Source organism: Oncorhynchus mykiss, unplaced genomic scaffold (assembly GCF_013265735.2).
Source record: "Oncorhynchus mykiss isolate Arlee unplaced genomic scaffold, USDA_OmykA_1.1 un_scaffold_144, whole genome shotgun sequence".
NCBI classification, from domain to species: Eukaryota; Metazoa; Chordata; class Actinopteri; order Salmoniformes; family Salmonidae; genus Oncorhynchus; species Oncorhynchus mykiss.
Genome location: NW_023493665.1, coordinates 1379245 through 1398381, shown reverse-complemented (window position 1 = coordinate 1398381; position 19137 = coordinate 1379245). Strand labels below are relative to the sequence as shown.

At 48.5% G+C, this 19137-nt stretch overlaps 2 protein-coding genes across 10 annotated transcripts in view; both read right to left on the bottom strand.

The window, feature by feature from the left end:
* The window catches only part of lmo7b (LIM domain 7b), a 47616-nt gene extending 29502 nt beyond the window's left edge, over positions 1-18114 (bottom strand). For 6 of the 9 annotated variants that reach the window (XM_036972360.1, XM_036972365.1, XM_036972366.1 and 3 more), the window contains exons 1-9: positions 17956-18114; positions 17700-17807; positions 12832-12902; positions 12347-12416; positions 11479-11585; positions 10363-10393; positions 9411-9524; positions 8909-9128; positions 6703-6862 (exon numbers count right to left, since the gene is read on the bottom strand). In XM_036972360.1, the coding sequence (XP_036828255.1) occupies positions 6703-6862; positions 8909-9128; positions 9411-9524; positions 10363-10393; positions 11479-11585; positions 12347-12416; positions 12832-12902; positions 17700-17768 (842 nt within the window). In that variant the 5' untranslated portion in view covers positions 17769-17807; positions 17956-18114. The remainder of the gene's footprint in view (positions 1-6702; positions 6863-8908; positions 9129-9410; positions 9525-10362; positions 10394-11478; positions 11586-12346; positions 12417-12831; positions 12903-17699; positions 17808-17955) is intronic. The other 3 variants (XM_036972362.1, XM_036972364.1, XM_036972361.1) reach the window with 2 other exon arrangements.
* LOC110515241 lies at positions 2828-6019 on the bottom strand. Its single transcript, XM_036972368.1, has 2 exons — positions 4648-6019; positions 2828-3471 (listed from the first exon to the last, which is right to left on the bottom strand). The coding sequence occupies exons 1-2, from the start codon at positions 4872-4874 to the stop codon at positions 3444-3446; spliced, it is 255 nt and encodes an 84-aa protein (XP_036828263.1). The 5' UTR covers positions 4875-6019; the 3' UTR covers positions 2828-3443.
* Positions 18115-19137: the final 1023 nt, after the last annotated feature.

Sequence of the window (19137 nt, the reverse complement as noted above, 5' to 3'; positions counted from 1 at the left end):
GTGGGAGACAGAGATCGTCATAACTCCAACGTCAACAATACACCTTTAGCATTAAAAACACTTCCCAATAAAGGCTTCATATAAAATGTTTACAGCCTCATCACTTTGGTAGCACATCTACAGGGCAATATTATTTGCATGATGATTATGGACAAGCACATAGCTTACATTTTTTTAAACCAATGACTCCAGTCCTGCCCTTCGCAGTAGATGTTAACGGAAGGCTCGGTCCCTGCCTATATGACAAAGGTGATAAGCTTGTCGCAGGTTGTTTAAAAAGCTATAACTGTCACAATGACGTGGTTTAAAAGTAGGCTTGGGTGGTATACTGGGGTTTTTGGATATAGCCACGGGAATTATTTCTCAAATACCGTTAAAACTACTTGAAATTAATACATTTGAATATTAGATAGTATAATAATTAGTATAATATTACTTTAAGTAAATACCTGCAGTCAACTTGTACAATATGTTAGGAGATAAAGATGGCGTTCGTTTTACCGGTCACAATTGTTCCATTATGAAGCTTACCGATAGTCCCCAGGTCATGTGATGTTGAGGCGGGAGCGTTGAGTCTCACTGTTGTGCAGAACGCGCCACGTGATCTAATTACAGGATGGAATTCACAACTAAATCTTAGCCAGAGATGTAACTTATAACTAACTAACTATTAGTTATACGAGGTGTGGGTCTAAAAGCCCACGTTCTATGATAGTACTTAAACATTGCTCAGGGATTCGGGATCTTGCAACATTTCGGTTACAAGTCCAACGCTCTAACCACTAGGCAAAGGACTGACCTACTCATTCAAGGGTTTTTCTTTATTTTTACTATTTTCTACATTAAGAATAATATAGTGAAGACAACAAAACTATTAAATAACATGGAATCATAGTGTCCAAAAAAAAGTGTTAATTTTAAACAAATCAATTATATATTTAGATTCTTCAAAGTAGCCACCCTTTGACTTGATGACAGCTTTGCACGCTCCTGGCATTCTCTCAACCAGATTCATGAGGAATGCTTTTCCAACAGTCTTGAAGGAGTTCCCACATATGCTGAGCAGTTGTTGGCTGCTTTTCCTTCACTCTGCTGTCCAACTCATCCCAAACCATCTCAATTGGGTTGAGGTCAGGGGATTGTGGAGGCCAAGTCATCTGATGCAGCACTCCATCACTCTCCTTCTTGGTCAAATAGTCCTTACACAGCCTGGAGGTGTGTTGGGTCATTGTCCTGTTGATAAACAAATGATAGTGGGACTAAGCCCAAACCAGACGGGATGGAGTTTCGCTGTGGTAGCCATGCTGCTTACGTGTGCCTTGAATTCTAAATAAATCACGGACTGTCACCATCACGCCTCCTCCTCCATGCTTCACGGTGGGAACCACACACCATCACACCACCTCCATGCTTCACGGTGGGAACCACACACCATCACACCACCTCCTCCATGCTCCATGTGTCTCAGAGACATGGCGGTTGGAACAACAATCAAATTTGGACTCAGATCAAGGGACAGATTTTCACCGGTCGTGTTCTTTTGGCCCAAGCAAGTCTCTTCTTATTGGTTTGGCCCCAAGCAAGTCTCTTCTTATTGGTTTGGCCCCAAGCAAGTCTCTTCTTATTGGTTTGGCCCCAAGCAAGTCTCTTCTTATTGGTTTGGCCCCAAGCAAGTCTCTTCTTATTGGTTTGGCCCCAAGCAAGTCTCTTCTTATTGGTTTCCTTTAGTTGAGGTTTCTTTACAGCAATTCAACCATGAAGGCCTGATTCACACAGTCTCCTCTGAACAGTTGATGTTGAGATGTGTCTGTTACTTGAACTCTGTGAAGCATTTATTTGAGCTGCAAACTGAGGTGTAGTTAACTCCTCTGCAGCAGAGGTTGCTCTGGGACTTCCTTTCCTGTGGCGGACCTCATGAGAGCCAGTTTCATCACAGAGCATGATGGTTTTTGCAACTGCACTTAAAGAAACGTTCAAAGTTCTTGAAATGTTCCGTATTGGCTGACCTTCGTATCTTAAAGTAATGGACTGTTGTTTCTCTTTGCTTATTTGAGCTGTTCGTCATAATATGGACTTGGTCTTTTATCCCTATTTGGCATCTTCTGTATACCACCCCTAACCTTGTCACAACACAACTGATTGGCTCAAATGTATTAAGGAAAGAAATTACACTAATTAACTTAAGGCACAGCTGTTAATTGAAATGCATTCCAGGTGAATACCCCATAACTGGTTGAGAGAATGCCAAGAGTGTAAAGCTGTCAAGGCAAAGGGTGGCTACTTTGAAGAATCACAAATATATTTTAATTTGTTTAACACTTTGCTTACTACATGATTCCATGTGTTATTTCATTGTTTGTCGTAACTATTATTATACAATATAACAAATAGTAAAAATAAAATAAAAACCCTTGAATGAGTAGGTGTCCAAACTTTTGACTGGTACTGTATATCAACATATCTAATTACTTTATTCTTGCGGTGTAACTAAAAAAATAAAACAAATTAAAATAAGAGACCGCTGTAGAAAGTACACAAGCGAAAGCTGTAAATACGAGGTTAATTTTTATCATCCAAAAGGGTGATGGGCCTTTATTATTTTTAAGTTTTAAAATAAAGTTAAACGTCTAAAATGTATTAAATGCTCTGGTTAGCTAATTTAGTAGTTAGTTAGCTACCTGCCTAGCTAAGAGGTTAGCTAATTTAATAGCTAGGTAGGTAGCTAACTAGCTAAGTGGTTAGCTAATTTAATAGCTAGTTAGCTACCTACCTAGCTAAGTGGTTAGCTAATTTAATAGCTAGTTAGCTACCTGCCTAGCTAAGTGGTTAGCTAATTTAGTAGCTAGTTAGCTACCTGGCTAAGTGGTTAGCTAATTTAGTAGCTAGTTAGCTACCTAGCTAAGTGGTTAGCTTCTTCCAAAATCAAGCTTTGCGTGATAACAGAAAATCCCCTCCTGGATCAAGATCCTTGCAGTCTAATATTTGCTTTGTGCGTGCAGCAAAGTGAGAAGCATTTTTTTTAAATTACTTGTAGAACTTCAATAGTTGGGATGTCTGTCCAGCAAATCGATTAAGTCTGAGACAATACAAATTTTTGCAATGCGTCCGTTAGCATTCTCTATGGGATTTTACATGTAGTTGTTAGCATTGCTAACCTTCGGATTACAGAGGCTCAGTGGAGTTTAAAAATGGCAGCCCTTGTGTTCAGTGCCGGTATTACTGAATATCTCAGGATGGATCAAGGTCGGTATGAAGACATGACAATCTGGATACCACACAAGCCTAGTTTAAAATCTACTCCTTTGGAAATAGTTCATTTTCAGTTGCACAAAGCACTGAACTGGGATACAGGGGTGAAGGTAAAGTCAGGATGGGGGTGGCTGGAGGGAGGGGGTGCAGACAAGACAGGAACAACGAGCCAAGGAGTGATGTCACAGCCTGAATCATCCTGAGGAACCTGTTGTCTTTCGGCTACAAACAGAAGAGGGGAAGGAGAGAGAAGGAAAGGGATGAAACTGAGGAAGAGAGGAGATTAAACAGGGCAAGATCAACAGAAAGGAAAACAGGAAGTTGCACCCCAAACAAAAAAAATGGAAATTCCTAAACGTTGAGAGAATGAACTGCCGTGGTGAAAAGCAGAGCAAAGCGTTGTGGTAAAAGTTTGGGGATTTTAATGTTTAGCATTGAGGTATTCTGGGATTACACAGCGAGGCTGTTAATGATAAGCATTGAGGTATTCTGGGATTACACAGCGAGGCTTTTAATGTTTAGCATTGAGGTATTCTGGGATTACACGGCGAGGCTTTTAATGTTTAGCATTGAGGTATTCTGGTTCTCTCACACAAGAGTTGAACACCAAACGTCAACGTCAAGCATTATCCAAACCCAGCTTAAATCGAACCCAGCCATGGCACAAAACCCACATCTACCTGTACCAGGGTTAGGGATAGAGTCAGGATTATTCAAACCCAGTCCCTGTACCAGGGTTAGGGATAGAGTCAGGATTAGTCAAACCCAGTCCCTGTACCAGGGTTAGGGATATAGTCAGGATTATTCAAACCCAGTTCCTGTACCAGGGTTAGGGATAGAGTCAGCATTATTCAAACCCAGTTCCTGTACCAGGGTTAGGGATAGAGTCAGGATTATTCAAACCCAGTTCCTGTACCAGGGTTAGGGATAGAGTCAGGATTATTCAAACCCAGTTCCTGTACCAGGGTTAGGGATAGAGTCAGGATTATTCAAACCCAGTTCCTGTACCAGGGTTAGGGGTAGAGTCAGCATTATTCAAACCCAGTTCCTGTACCAGGGTTAGGGATAGAGTCAGGATTATTCAAACCCAGTTCCTGTACCAGGGTTAGGGATAGAGTCAGGATTATTCAAACCCAGTTCCTGTACCAGGGTTAGGGATAGAGTCAGGATTATTCAAACCCAGTTCCTGTACCAGGGTTAGGGGTAGAGTTAGGATTATTCAAACCCAGTTCCTGTACCAGGGTTAGGGGTAGAGTTAGGATTATTCAAACCCAGTTCCTGTACCAGGGTTAGGGGTAGAGTTAGGATTATTCAAACCCAGTTCCTGTACCAGGGTTAGGGATAGAGTCAGGATTATTCAAACCAGTCATGACCCACAGTAACGGGACAGATCCAGACCTCAATCTGTACATCTTGTGGTACCAGGGTCTCCTCTGAGAGCCCAGCCTGATGGTCCTGACGTGCACCTCCTCCTCGGGAGTCCAATAGCGGGGCAGGAAGCGGTTGTAGCCAGGGTTGGAGGTCGTCTGGTGGAGGGCCAGTTCCAACCGCCGAGCGTACAGATCATCTTTGACAGGGTCAGGATCCTCTCGCCCCTCCTCAGAGTCTTCCTCACACAGCTCCATCAGGAGGAGTTCCTCGTCGATGGAGCGCTCCACCTCGGAGAAGAGGGTGGGGGTGATGGAAGACAGGGGGTCGTGGAACGGGTTGGGAGGGAACGGAGACGCTGCAGTACTGCTGCTGTTGAACCAGAGGACAGGCCGGGACGGCCGTCCGTGTTAACAGTGGACATTCCCAATACAAAAACACAGCGAGTCCCTTACAGCGAGGTGTCGAGTAAAGAGTTAGGAGCACTGGTCACACAACGCTGTGGAACTGCTGCTAACCAGAGCCGTCTGTGTTATAGTAGTCGTCAACACTCTGAGGTGGACAATACGCCAACTAAACACCGTCACAAGCACCCGGGGCTTCGGGTAGAGTTAGGAGCAGCCACACCTTTCACAGTTCAACACTACATACCCATGTTGAGCACTACCAGGGTTAGTGGAAAACAACAGCTAGCTCTGTTCCAGGAATGTCATGGAAACAGGCAAACTACTTCATCGTATTTCACCAAACTTGTTTGTTGGAGCCTAAAGGGTACAAAGACAGTCCCAGAAAAAACAAACCACCTGTGGCAGTTGAAGAAAATGAAATGTCAGTAATACAGACAAACGTCAAGCCTCACGCTAGTAGTTTTATTAGCCGTTAGCTTGATGACAGGACCGGCCTCATGCTAGTTGTTTCAGTAGCCGTTAGCTTGATGACAGGACCGGCCTCATGCTAGTTGTTTCAGTAGCCGTTAGCTTGATGACAGGACCAGCCTCATGCTAGTTGTTTCAGAAGCCGTTAGCTTGATGACAGGACCGGCCTCATGCTAGTTGTTTCAGAAGCCGTTAGCTTGATGACAGGACCGGCCTCATGCAAGTTGTTTCAGAAGCCGTTAGCTTGATGACAGGACCGGCCTCATGCTAGTTGTTTCAGTAGCTGTTAGCTTGATGACAGGACAAAGCCACACGCTAGTTGTTTCAGTAGCTGTTAGCTTGATGACAGGACCGGCCTCATGCAAGTTGTTTCAGAAGCCGTTAGCTTGATGACAGGACCGGCCTCATGCTAGTTGTTTCAGTAGCTGTTAGCTTGATGACAGGACCGGCCTCATGCTAGTTGTTTCAGTAGCCGTTAGCGTGATGACAATCACAACCCTGATATAAAGCCATTAAACACGAACGCCTCTCTCTCTCTCTCTGTCTGACCTGGGAGAGAACACTGCGGTGTGTCTGGGAGGGGAGTCAATCCTAAACAGGCAAGGGCTTCCTGTCCACAGCCTCAACGTGCCCTGCGGGCTCATGGGTACCGCAAAATTTATGGGCGTGGATGGTGAAGGGGAGCGGAACCGTCGACTGGCCAGGTCGTCCGCGACGACGTCAGGCTGGGGCCGGTCGGCGTCCGAGTCGCTGTCGCTATGGTAGGCAAATCAGCAATCAGAGTTAGGTCAACAACATGAGGTTCGGTTCGTAATGTGACAATGTTTATTTTATTTTTTTTTTTTAAACAGTCGATTCCAACTTCCTGGAATGTAGAAAACACAACGATGTGTATTACATCAGCACCTACACAACGACGTGCATTACATCAGCACCTACACAACGACGTGCATTACATCAGCACCTACACAACGATGTGTATTACATCAGCACCTACACAACGATGTGTATTACATCAGCACCTACACAACGATGTGTATTACATCAGCACACGTTGCCACCTACACAACGGAACTGAATAGAAACCTCCACACCATGCAAATTCAACTAGCAGAAAACTAAACGTGGTACTCAGGTAAAGCAACTAACTAAACGAAGATTAACAATTATTGTTTAAAACAGTCATTCGGTAGGTATGACATCACAGTACCTGGTGAGGGGGCTCGGGAGGCAGCCCTTAATTCGGTTTTCCTCACGTTTCTTCCTCTGGAAGGGTGCAGGTACGTTGCCCCAGTTCCTCAGTCCCGATTCTCTGCCCTCCGCCGCCTTCATCCTAAAAGAGTTCTCTGCCTCCACGTCACTGCTGGAGTCTGGGGAGAGGAGAGGGGGGAGAGGGGGGAGGGGGGGGGGGGGGGGGGAGAGCAGCTCACAGACCAGTAGGAGTCCAACAGAGAGAAGGCAACGAACCTAGACAGCCGCCAGAGAGAAGGCAACGAACCCAGACAGTCAGAGAGAAGGCAACGAACCTAGACCGCCGCCAGAGAGAAGGTAACGAACCTAGACTGCCGCCAGAGAGAAGGTAACGAACCTAGACAGCCGCCAGAGAGAAGGTAACGAACCTAGACAGCCGTCAGAGAGAAGGTAATGAACCTAGACAGTCAGAGAGAAGGTAATGAACCTAGACAGTCAGAGAGAAGGTAATGAACCTAGACAGTCAGAGAGAAGGTAACGAACCTAGACAGCCAACAGAGAGAAGGTAATGAACCTAGACAGCCAACAGAGAGAAGGTAACGAACCTAGACAGCCAACAGAGAGAAGGTAACGAACCTAGACAGCCAACAGAGAGAAGGTAACGAACCTAGACAGCCAACAGAGAGAAGGTAACGAACCTAGACAGCCAACAGAGAGAAGGTAACGAACCTAGACAGTCAACAGAGAGAAGGTAACGAACCTAGACAGCCAACAGAGAGAAGGTAACGAACCTAGACAGCCAACAGAGAGAAGGTAATGAACCTAGACAGTCAACAGAGAGAAGGTAACGAACCTAGACAGTCAGAGAGAAGGTAACGAACCTAGACAGCCAACAGAGAGAAGGTAACGAACCTAGACAGTCAGAGAGAAGGTAATGAACCTAGACAGTCAGAGAGAAGGTAACGAACCTAGACAGCCAACAGAGAGAAGGTAATGAACCTAGACAGTCAGAGAGAAGGTAATGAACCTAGACAGCCAACAGAGAGAAGGTAACGAACCTAGACAGCCAACAGAGAGAAGGTAACGAACCTAGACAGTCAGAGAGAAGGTAACGAACCTAGACAGCCAACAGAGAGAAGGTAACGAACCTAGACAGCCAACAGAGAGAAGGTAACGAACCTAGACAGCCAACAGAGAGAAGGTAACGAACCTAGACAGCCAACAGAGAGAAGGTAACGAACCTAGACAGTCAGAGAGAAGGTAACGAACCTAGACAGCCAACAGAGAGAAGGTAACGAACCTAGACAGCCGTCAGAGAGAAGGTAATGAACGCAGACAGCAGTCAGAGAGAAGGTAACGAACCTAGACAGTCAGAGAGAAGGTAACGAACCTAGACAGCCAACAGAGAGAAGGTAATGAACCTAGACAGCAGTCAGAGAGAAGGTAACGAACCTAGACAGTCAGAGAGAAGGTAACGAACCTAGACAGCCAACAGAGAGAAGGTAACGAACCTAGACAGCCGTCAGAGAGAAGGTAATGAACCTAGACAGCAGTCAGAGAGAAGGTAACGAACCTAGACAGTCAGAGAGAAGGTAACGAACCTAGACAGCCAACAGAGAGAAGGTAACGAACCTAGACAGCCAACAGAGAGAAGGTAACGAACCTAGACAGCAGTCAGAGAGAAGGTAACGAACCTAGACAGCCAACATGGTGGAGCGGCATTAGGGAGTATCCCTAATAGAGTCCCAAATGGAGCCCTATTCCCTACGTAGTGCACTACTAATAGGGCTCTGGTTTATAGTAGTGCACTACGTAGGGAATAGGGCCCTAGTCTATAGTAGTGCACTCCGTAGGGAATAGGGCCCTAGTCTATAGTAGTGCACTACGTAGAGAATAGGGTGCCTCTAGCATCCTGCGCCCCACCTCTGGCCCGCTCCAGGCATGAGACATGTCCATTATCAGACCCGTGTGGAACCAGATGGAATGTCTCACTGAGAGGAGAGAGCTGGCAGGACGGGGGGCAGGGAAAGGCCGTGGCCGTAAGCACGTCCTTCTCTGGGAAGAGCGACATTCCTGATAGTGACTACTAATACGGTGACCATTAACTTTGGATTCTGTTGGTAGCGTATTTTCGTATCGACCGGGAACTCCCCACATCCTGCACTGACCGTATTCTGACTAAAAACCAGCCAACGCTGTTGACTATAACATTTTCCAGTCGTTACCCTCGCTGCCGGCCCTCAGGATGGAGTCAGAGATACAGCTGAGGGTACGTGACTCCGCCGAGTCAAAGCTCAGGGCCGAGTTAAAGCTCTCTACGGAGTCCTCTCTGCTGTAGCCGGGTGTCTGGGACCGGGTTAGAGGCAGCTCATCATCCCTCTCTGGGTAGATCACGTCACTGTAGTCCCTGTCTGTTACACTGCCTCTGGGGGTTTCTTCTAGAGCCTGGGACACACAGGGGACACACAGGGGACACACAGGGGACACACAGGGGACACACATTTTTATTTAGCTTTGAGTTTGCACGTTTATAAATATCCATTGGTTCAGTTGTACAGGGCAAAGTACATGTATTAGCCCCAGGTGTGGGGTACAGACAGAGATAATCCCAGGGGGTTCAGGTCTGGGGTACAGACAGAGGAGCAGTACCACACCATAGAGCTAAGCTTAGTGGTCCCTAGAAGGCCTTGAGGTTGAGCTGAGGGTTAAGGTGAGGGAGCGTGTTACCTTGGACAGAGCGATGCCCAGTAGTCCCTCGAACGCTTTGAGGTTGAGCTGAGGGCCAGAGTAGAAGGGATCCGCCTGGGCCTTCCGACCCAGCCAGTAGATGGTGATTAGAACCTGGAGGAGAGATCACTGCTTTGGGCGGGAACTTTATCTTTCATTATGTAGAGGACAGGCTGCTCCCCGTCACGACGTAGACTAGAGGTCAGTCGCAGCAGGGCCGCTCCCCGTCACCACGTAGACTAGAGAACAGTCGCAGCAGGGCCGCTCCCCGTCACCACGTAGACTAGAGAACAGTCGCAGCAGGGCCGCTCCCCGTCACGACGTAGACTAGAGAACAGTCGCAGCAGGGCCGCTCCCCGTCACGACGTAGACTAGAGAACAGTCGCAGCAGGGCCGCTCCCCGTCACGACGTAGACTAGAGAACAGTCGCAGCAGGGCCGCTCCCCGTCACGACGTAGACTAGAGAACAGTCGCAGCAGGGCCGCTCCCCGTCACGACGTAGACTAGAGAACAGTCGCAGCAGGGCCGCTCCCCGTCACGACGTAGACTAGAGAACAGTCGCAGCAGGGCCGCTCCCCGTCACGACGTAGACTAGAGAACAGTCGCAGCAGGGCCGCTCCCCGTCACGACGTAGACTAGAGAACAGTCGCAGCAGGGCCGCTCCCCGTCACGACGTAGACTAGAGAACAGTCGCAACAAGGCCGCTCCCCGTCACGACGTAGACTAGAGGACAGGCTGCTCCCCGTCACGACGTAGACTAGAGGCCAGGCTGCTCCCCGTCACGACGTAGACTAGAGAACAATTTTAGCAGGGCCGTTCCCCGTCACGACGGACTAGAGGCCAGTCGTAGCAGGGCTGTTACACAGTAAGAGATTCTCGATGGGAATTATGACAGTTCCAAGTTATAGCTCAACACCTTTCACACAAACAATTCAAGTACATATCCACTTACGTTTTTCAGCCTCCTTTTGCTCTCTACACACCTGAGAAGAAAATGAGATCTTAGTCCGAGCAGAGACGACACACCGGCTAACCTTTACCCACGGCTAACCTTTACCCACGGCTAACCTTTACCCACGGCTAACCTTTACCCACGGCTAACCTTTACCCACGGCTAACCTTTACCCACGGCTTCTCTCTAACAAAAGGTGATCTATTATGGACAGTCTATAAAATATTATTCTGTTTAAATAGTCACTCTGATAGGACTCATGTGAAACACCATACTGTGGACTACTCATCTAGCCACGTGATTTAGCTGCCAAGTCAAACCAGACAACCCACTATCAACACCATGCAATCAGTGATAACACAGAACTGGCTGTATAACCCGATATACACACACACAGGCCAGTGTGCGCAGCATGTCATTAGTGAGTCCAGTCCGCGTACACTAACGTTCCAACCAGTGAGACGCTGGCCAAGAAATACATTAAAACACAGTCTATACATCAACAGGCAGTCTACTAAACAACCCCTCCAACAGGCACCGCCTAACAAAACAGGCACCGCCTAACAAAACAGGCACCGCCTAACAAAACAGGCACCGCCTAACAAAACAGGCACCGCCTAACAAAACAGGCACCGCCTAACAAAACAGGCACCGCCTAACAAAACAGGCACCGCCTAACAAAACAGGCACCGCCTAACTAAACAGGCACCGCCTAACAAAACAGGCACCGCCTAACAAAACAGGCACCGCCTAACAAAACAGGCACCGCCTAACTAAACAGGCACCGCCTAACTAAACAGGCACCGCCTAACAAAACAGGCACCGCCTAACAAAACAGGCACCGCCTAACAAAACAGGCACCGCCTAACAAACAGGCACCGCCTAACAAACAGGCACCGCCTAACAAACAGGCACCGCCTAACAAACAGGCACCACCTAACAAACAGGCACCACCTAACAAACAGGCACCACCTAACAAACAGGCACCGCCTAACTAAACAGGCACCACCTAACATCCAGCAGCTGGGGATGAAAACCATATTAATCCTCCACTTCCATTTGATTTGTTCTACAAATAATAAAATATATATATTGACCAAATAAAAGGAGTTTTACCTGAGTGTAGCGCGTGTGGACAGGTCTTGCAGGTCTCCAGGATGAAACAGCTGAGCCTCGTGTAGACCGAGTGTACCACACGCTCTCAGAAACACATTCACATTGTCCTGGAGGAGAGAGTAGGTAGAGGGGCAGAGAGGGGAGGGGCAGAGAGGGGAGGGGCAGAGAGGGGAAGGTAGAGAGGGAGGAGGGGAGTGGCAGAGGCAGAGAGGGGCAGGGGCAGAGAGGGGCAGGGGCAGAGAGGGGAGGAGCAGAGAGGGGAGGAGCAGAGAGGGGAGGAGCAGTACTGGGAGTTACCATACAGAACAATCAGAAGGCTTGGCCTAAGGATGATCATGTGACTGGTGGGAGGAGTCTCTTAATAGCTTTCCAGGATCCTTTCCAAACAAGTGGAACCTTGACAGTTTGACCAGCCTCTGAACCAAATGTGTTGAGCTGCCCCACCCAGCCCGACTGCCCCACCCAGCCCGACTGCCCCACCCAGCCCGACTGCCCCACCCAGCCCGACTGCCCCACCCAGCCCGACTGCCCCACCCAGCCCGACTGCCCCACCCAGCCCGACTGCCCCACCCAGCCCGACTGCCCCACTCAGCCCGACTGCCCCACTCAGCCCGACTGCCCCACTCAGCCCGACTGCCCCACTCAGCCCGACTGCCCCACTCAGGTTTGTCATGTTCATCACATCACTAGATCCTTAGACAGTTTCAGATCTTTCACACTAAGCAGGAACCGCCGAGCGACAAGCAGGAAACCACAGAGGACGACTTCCTGAAAGACCCAGGTCGTCAAACTACTGTCACCCTGGCAGACAAGAGATCCCTCTGCCTTCTCATATGAAATGTAGAACGGCTACACGCAGTGAACTCACCAGTCCAGCCATTGGAGTAGACAGCGTGTTCATTCTCTTAATAAGGCCTGGTTTCAACTGGTTGATTAGACTGAGAAAGGGAGAGACAGAGGGAAGAACAGACGAGTTAGACAGCGTGACCATCGACCACACCAGGACCTGGTACTTAAACCACTAAGGTGTTTATAGAACCACAGCCTATGGGATTCATTCATCACTACTGGCAGAGCAGGACTCCATTATCCAGCTATATACACTACAGTTCCCACAATACACCCTGGCAGAGCAGGACTCCATTCTCCAGATATATACACTACAGTTCCCATAATACTCACTGGCAGAGCAGGACTCCATTCTCCAGATATAGACACTACAGTTCCCATAATACTCACTGGCAGAGCAGGACTCCATTCTCCAGATATATACACTACAGTTCCCATAATACTCACTGGCAGAGCAGGACTCCATTCTCCAGATATATACACTACAGTTCCCATAATACTCACTGGCAGAGCAGGACTCCATTCTCCAGAGCAGAGCGGAAGTTGTTGCTTCCGAATGATTTATTTGTCACTTCCTGTATATACAGGAAGAGGAAACACAACACCACTGTCACATCTCAGATAAACTAACAAGCAAACATGCAAGTGGCATTTTTTTTAAACTAAAAGTCCTCTTGGATCACAGATTATGATCTATACTTACCTAGTGCATAATTATGTTTGTTTTATTTTTTTATCAGATTTGCATTTTACCACAATGTTTTACTAAATTCTCATTGCTGTTACAGTCCAAAAATGAATAAACAAATCAATGTTTCCATTTTTTTTTTTTAAACATGGCTCCTTATGAAAAGGTCTGAGACAACAGGATACAGAGAAAGCCAAGCAGGGTGATGACAAAGCCCAGCGGGGCAAAGGGGGGTAATGAGAAAGCCTAGGGGGTTAAAGGGGGATAAAGAGGGGTAATGAGAAAGCCCAGCGGGGCAAAAGGGGGTAATGAGAAAGCCCAGCAGGGTAAAGGGGGGTAATGAGAAAGCCCAGTGGGTTAAAGGGGGGGTAATGAGAAAGCCCAGTGGGTTAAAGGGGGGGTAATGAGAAAGCCCAGTGGGTTAAAGGGGGGGGATGAGAAAGCCCAGTGGGTTAAAGGGGGGGGGGGGGGGGGTAATGAGAAAGCCCAGTGGGTTAAAGGGGGGGGGTAATGAGAAAGCCCAGTGGGTTAAAGGGGGGGGGGTAATGAGAAAGCCCAGTGGGTTAAAGGGGGGGGTAATGAGAAAGCCCAGTGGGTTAAAGGGGGGGGTAATGAGAAAGCCCAGTGGGTTAAAGGGGGGGGGTAATGAGAAAGCCCAGTGGGTTAAAGGGGGGGGTAATGAGAAAGCCCAGCGGGTTAAAGAGGGGTAATGAGAAAGCCCAGTGGGGTAAAGGGGGGTAATGAGAAAGCCCAGTGGGGTAAAGGGGGGTAATGAGAAAGCCCAGTGGGGTAAAGGGGGGTGATGAGAAAGCCCAGCGGGGTAAAGGGGGGTGATGAGAAAGCCCAGCAGGGTAAAGGGGGGTACAGAGAAAGCCCAGCAGGGTAAAGGGGGGTACAGAGAAAGCCCAGCAGGGTAAAGGGGGGTAATGAGAAAGCCCAGTGGGTTAAAGGGGGGGTAATGAGAAAGCCCAGTGGGTTAAAGGGGGGGGGGGGGTAATGAGAAAGCCCAGTGGGTTAAAGGGGGGGGGGGGGGGGTAATGAGAAAGCCCAGTGGGTTAAAGGGGGGGTAATGAGAAAGCCCAGTGGGTTAAAGGGGGGGGTAATGAGAAAGCCCAGTGGGTTAAAGGGGGGGGTAATGAGAAAGCCCAGCAGGGTAAAGGGGGGTACAGAGAAAGCCCAGCAGGGTAAAGGGGGGTAATGAGAAAGCCCAGTGGGTTAAAGGGGGGGTAATGAGAAAGCCCAGTGGGTTAAAGGGGGGGGATGAGAAAGCCCAGTGGGTTAAAGGGGGGGGGGGGGTAATGAGAAAGCCCAGTGGGTTAAAGGGGGGGGGGGGGGGTAATGAGAAAGCCCAGTGGGTTAAAGGGGGGGTAATGAGAAAGCCCAGTGGGTTAAAGGGGGGGGTAATGAGAAAGCCCAGTGGGTTAAAGGGGGGGGTAATGAGAAAGCCCAGTGGGTTAAAGGGGGGGGGTAATGAGAAAGCCCAGTGGGTTAAAGGGGGGGGGTAATGAGAAAGCCCAGTGGGTTAAAGGGGGGGTAATGAGAAAGCCCAGTGGGTTAAAGGGGGGGGTAATGAGAAAGCCCAGTGGGTTAAAGGGGGGGGTAATGAGAAAGCCCAGCGGGTTAAAGAGGGGTAATGAGAAAGCCCAGTGGGTTAAAGAGGGGTAATGAGAAAGCCCAGTGGGGTAAAGGGGGGTAATGAGAAAGCCCAGTGGGGTAAAGGGGGGTAATGAGAAAGCCCAGTGGGGTAAAGGGGGGTGATGAGAAAGCCCAGCGGGGTAAAGGGGGGGGTAATGAGAAAGCCCAGCAGGGTAAAGGGGGGTACAGAGAAAGCCCAGCAGGGTAAAGGGGGGTACAGAGAAAGCCCAGCAGGGTAAAGGGGGGGGTGATGAGAAAGCCCAGCAGGGTAAAGGGGGGGTGATGAGAAAGCCCAGCAGGGTAAAGGGGGGGTGATGAGAAAGCCCAGCAGGGTAAAGGGGGGGGGTGATGAGAAAGCCCAGCAGGGTAAAGGGGGGGTAATGAGAAAGCCCAGCGGGGTAAAGGGGGGGTGATGAGAAAGCCCAGCGGGTTAAAGGGGGGGGTAATGAGAAAGCCCAGCAGGGTAAAGGGGGGGTAATGAGAAAGCCCAGCAGGGTAAAGGGGGGGGTAATGAGAAAGCCCAGCGGGGTAAAGGGGGGGTGATGAGAAAGCCCAGCGGGGTAAAGGGGGGGTAATGAGAAAGCCCAGCGGGGTAAAGGGGGGGTGATGAGAAAGCCCAGCGGGTTAAAGGGGGGGTAATGAGAAAGCCCAGCAGGGTAAAGGGGGGGTAATGAGAAAGCCCAGCGGGGTAAAGGGGGGGTGATGAGAAAGCCCAGCAGGGTAAAGGGGGGGTAATGAGAAAGCCCAGCGGGGTAAAGGGGGGGTGATGAGAAAGCCCAGCGGGTTAAAGGGGGGGTGATGAGAAAGCCCAGCAGGGTAAAGGGGGGGTAATGAGAAAGCCCAGCGGGGTAAAGGGGGGGTGATGAGAAAGCCCAGCGGGTTAAAGGGGGGGTAATGAGAAAGCCCAGCAGGGTAAAGGGGGGGTAATGAGAAAGCCCAGCGGGGTAAAGGGGGGGTGATGAGAAAGCCCAGCAGGGTAAAGGGGGGGGTAATGAGAAAGCCCAGCGGGGTAAAGGGGGGTGTTGGAAAACAAGAAGGCCAGTCTGAGAACTCATCTGTTCCCCAGAAAACCTTCATTGTAAATTAGAATGTGTTCTTCATTTAACTTAACTGACTTTGCTCGTTAAATTAAGGTTAAAAAAAACTAAACAGTTACATCTACTACTCCTCTAGATGATGCATCATGGGTAATAAAAGTGTTTATTTAAAAACTGATGGGAGTTTTTACAGGAACTTGAAGTGTTATGGTAATGAGATGTCCACAGACACGTGTTTGTACGTAGTATAGTTTCATGTAGACTTCAACTACACTGAACAAGAACATTAAAAACACAACATGTAATGTGTTGGTCCCCACGTCTCACGTAAAAAAACCTCTCAAATTGTGTCCATCCCTGTTAGTGAGTATTTTAAACCTGTCAAGATAATCCATCCACCTGACAGGTGCGGCACATCAAGAAGACGATTAAACAGCATGATCATTACACAGGTGCACCTTGTGCTGGGGTACAATAAAAGGCCACAAAAATGTGCAGTTTTGTCGCACAACACAATGTCACAGATGTCAGAGGTTGACGGGGGCGTGCAATTGGCATGCTGAACGCAGGAATATCCACCAGAGCTGCTGGTAGAGATGTGAATGTTAATTTCTCTACCATAAGCCGCTTCCAACTCCAACCGGCCTCATAACCGCAGGTGACAAGCAGGGGGCGAGGGGGTGCTGGTAAAGTATTTCTGTTTGTAATAAAGCCATTTTGTGGGTAAAGATTCATACCGATTGGCTGGACCTGGCTCCCAAGTGGGTGGGCCTATGCCCTCCCAGGTCCACGCAAGGCTGGGCGCTGTTCCCCATCTGAATGGTGCTGGGCGCTGTTCCCCATCTGAATGGTGCTGGGCGCTGTTCCCCATCTGAATGGTGCTGGGCGCTGTACCCCATCTGAATGGTGCTGGGCACTGTACCCCATCTGAATGGTGCTGGGCACTGTACCCCATCTGAATGGTGCTGGGCACTGTACCCCATCTGAATGGTGCTGGGCACTGTACCCCATCTGAATGGTGCTGGGCACTGTACCCCATCTGAATGGTGCTGGGCACTGTACCCCATCTGAATGGTGCTGGGCACTGTACCCCATCTGAATGGTGCTGGGCACTGTACCCCATCTGAATGGTGCTGGGCACTGTACCCCATCTGAATGGTGCTGGGTCACATCACATGGCCAGCTGGGGTCTGCTGGGCTCAAGCCTATGGGACACTGTTGCCCATCCCCTTGGTGGGAGTCCTTTGTTCCCTCATTCATTCATTCACTGTTCCCCTCACACCCCCTTCAGCTCTCCCTGTCCCCTACCCCTCTTTCCCCTCTCCTCTACCTCTGAGAGGGAACAGAACGCAGCCTGCCACCTCTCTGGAGGGCAACACTGCCACTGGCCGATGAGGAAAACTATATAAGGGAATCATATGAGCCGGGGGAAAGTTTATATAAAATGTGATGATTCAAAATTACAAAACAGCACATCTCAAAAAGCACAAAGACGTCATCCACTCCCAACAGCACAGATAACCCTCAAGGTTCTATTGGCAAAACGGTGAAGTAACCCGTGTTCTTTTATACGTGTATTGATCTGTGCGCTATAAAGCGTATATGACTCTTAAAACTGAACACGTTCACAGTTCACACTCAGTTCCACAGCGGCTTCCACTGTCAACATTGTCACCAATTATTTGCATTACAGGATTATATCACATTTTTTACGTGTCATTAGGTGATGTTATGGTCATCGTAAACCAGTAGATTTAATGAGTGCGCCTCTGTCTGTATAATGTATCACGTGGAACAATTACCCAAATGTAATTAGATAATGAATAAGACAGGTCTAAGTTTGGACTAGCGGAAACATTTAACTTTAAACACCTTTGACGTAGAGCTCTGTAGGCTGCTGTAGTCTTAATCAAAAACATTTACCTGGATATATTTAGTTCGTCACATCAACCCAATCACGGATCAAACGAGATGTTTTCGACGTGGTTATAACTTCATTATCTCCAACCTACCTCCATCCACCGTTGAGCCTCAGTGAAGGCGTCTTCACAGGTCACACTGGTCTGTTCTCGCCACTCCATCTTACCACACAGGCCTCAAACAGACAAGGGACTTGTATTCTAGTTGAAAGAGAACAAGGCAAGGTCCTTATTGATATCGTTATGCCTCCCCTAAATACATAACAAGCAGCTTCAATCAAAACATTTCCCCTGTCGACTAGGACACAACTATCCAGCGGTAACGGTATTGTAAAAACAAATGTGTTACCTGCGTCAAACTTCAGCTGCGATACTTGAAAGTCTAAACTCTGCTCACCGGAGAACGATTCCCGTTAATTGACTTCCGCGCGCCTCCCAAGGGCTCACTTGATACCAAACATTATTGACACGTGCGATAAACTAAAGTGGGCGTTTCCTGATGTTTGAAACGTCATCCTGTTCTGCACCTGACGGTGTTTCTCTTTACTGAACACCAGGGGGCGTCACGGAGTCACAACGCGGCCTTCGATGCTCACGTCGCTGTCTTCAGTAAAGGAGAAGGAGTTCCACTAAATAACACAGCCACAAAGTCAGATTCCACAGCCACAAAGTCAAAATATGGCTACAAAAATGTGCTCTTTGGGTCTTCATCTGAGGTTTGGGTTATGCATAAGGTAAGCAGGGTGGTTAAGGTTAGGGGTAGGTTAGGAGTAAGTTTAAAATCTGATTTAAAGAGGAGAAATTGTCAGAGACAAACAGACAGACAGACAGAGACAGACAGACAGGGAGAAAGAGAGAGAGATGGGAGAGAAAGAGAGGGAGAGAGAGAGAGAGAGAGAGAGTCAGAAAGACAGACAGAGAGAGACAGACAGACAGACAGAGAAAGAGAGAGAGATGGGAGAGAAAGAGAGGGAGAGAGAGCGAGAGAGAGAGAGAGAGAGAGAGAGTCAGAAAGACAGACAGAGAGAGAAAGAGAGAGAGGGAGAGAGAGAGAGAGAAAGAGAGAGAGAGAGAGAGAGAGAGAGAGAGAGAGTCAGAAAGGCTAGAAAAGTCTGCAGCACCCGGCCTCCCCCTGCTAGAATCCGAAGTCAAATGCCTGCTGTTTGCCGATGATCTGGTGCTTCTGTCACCAACCAAGGAGGGCCTACAACAGCACCTAGATATTATGCACAGATTCTGTCAGACCTGGGCCCTGACAGTAAATCTCAGTAAGACCAAAATAATGGTGTTCCAAAAAAGGTCCAGTCACCAGGACCACAAATACAAATTCCATCTAGACACTGTTGCCCTAGAGCACACAAAAAACTATACATACCTTGGCCTAAACATCAGCGCCACAGGTAACTTCCACAAAGCTGTGAACGATCTGAGAGACAAGGCAAGAAGGGCATTCTATGCCATCAAAAGAAACATAAATTTCAACATACCAATTAGGATTTGGCTAAAAATACTTGAATCAGTCATAGAGCCC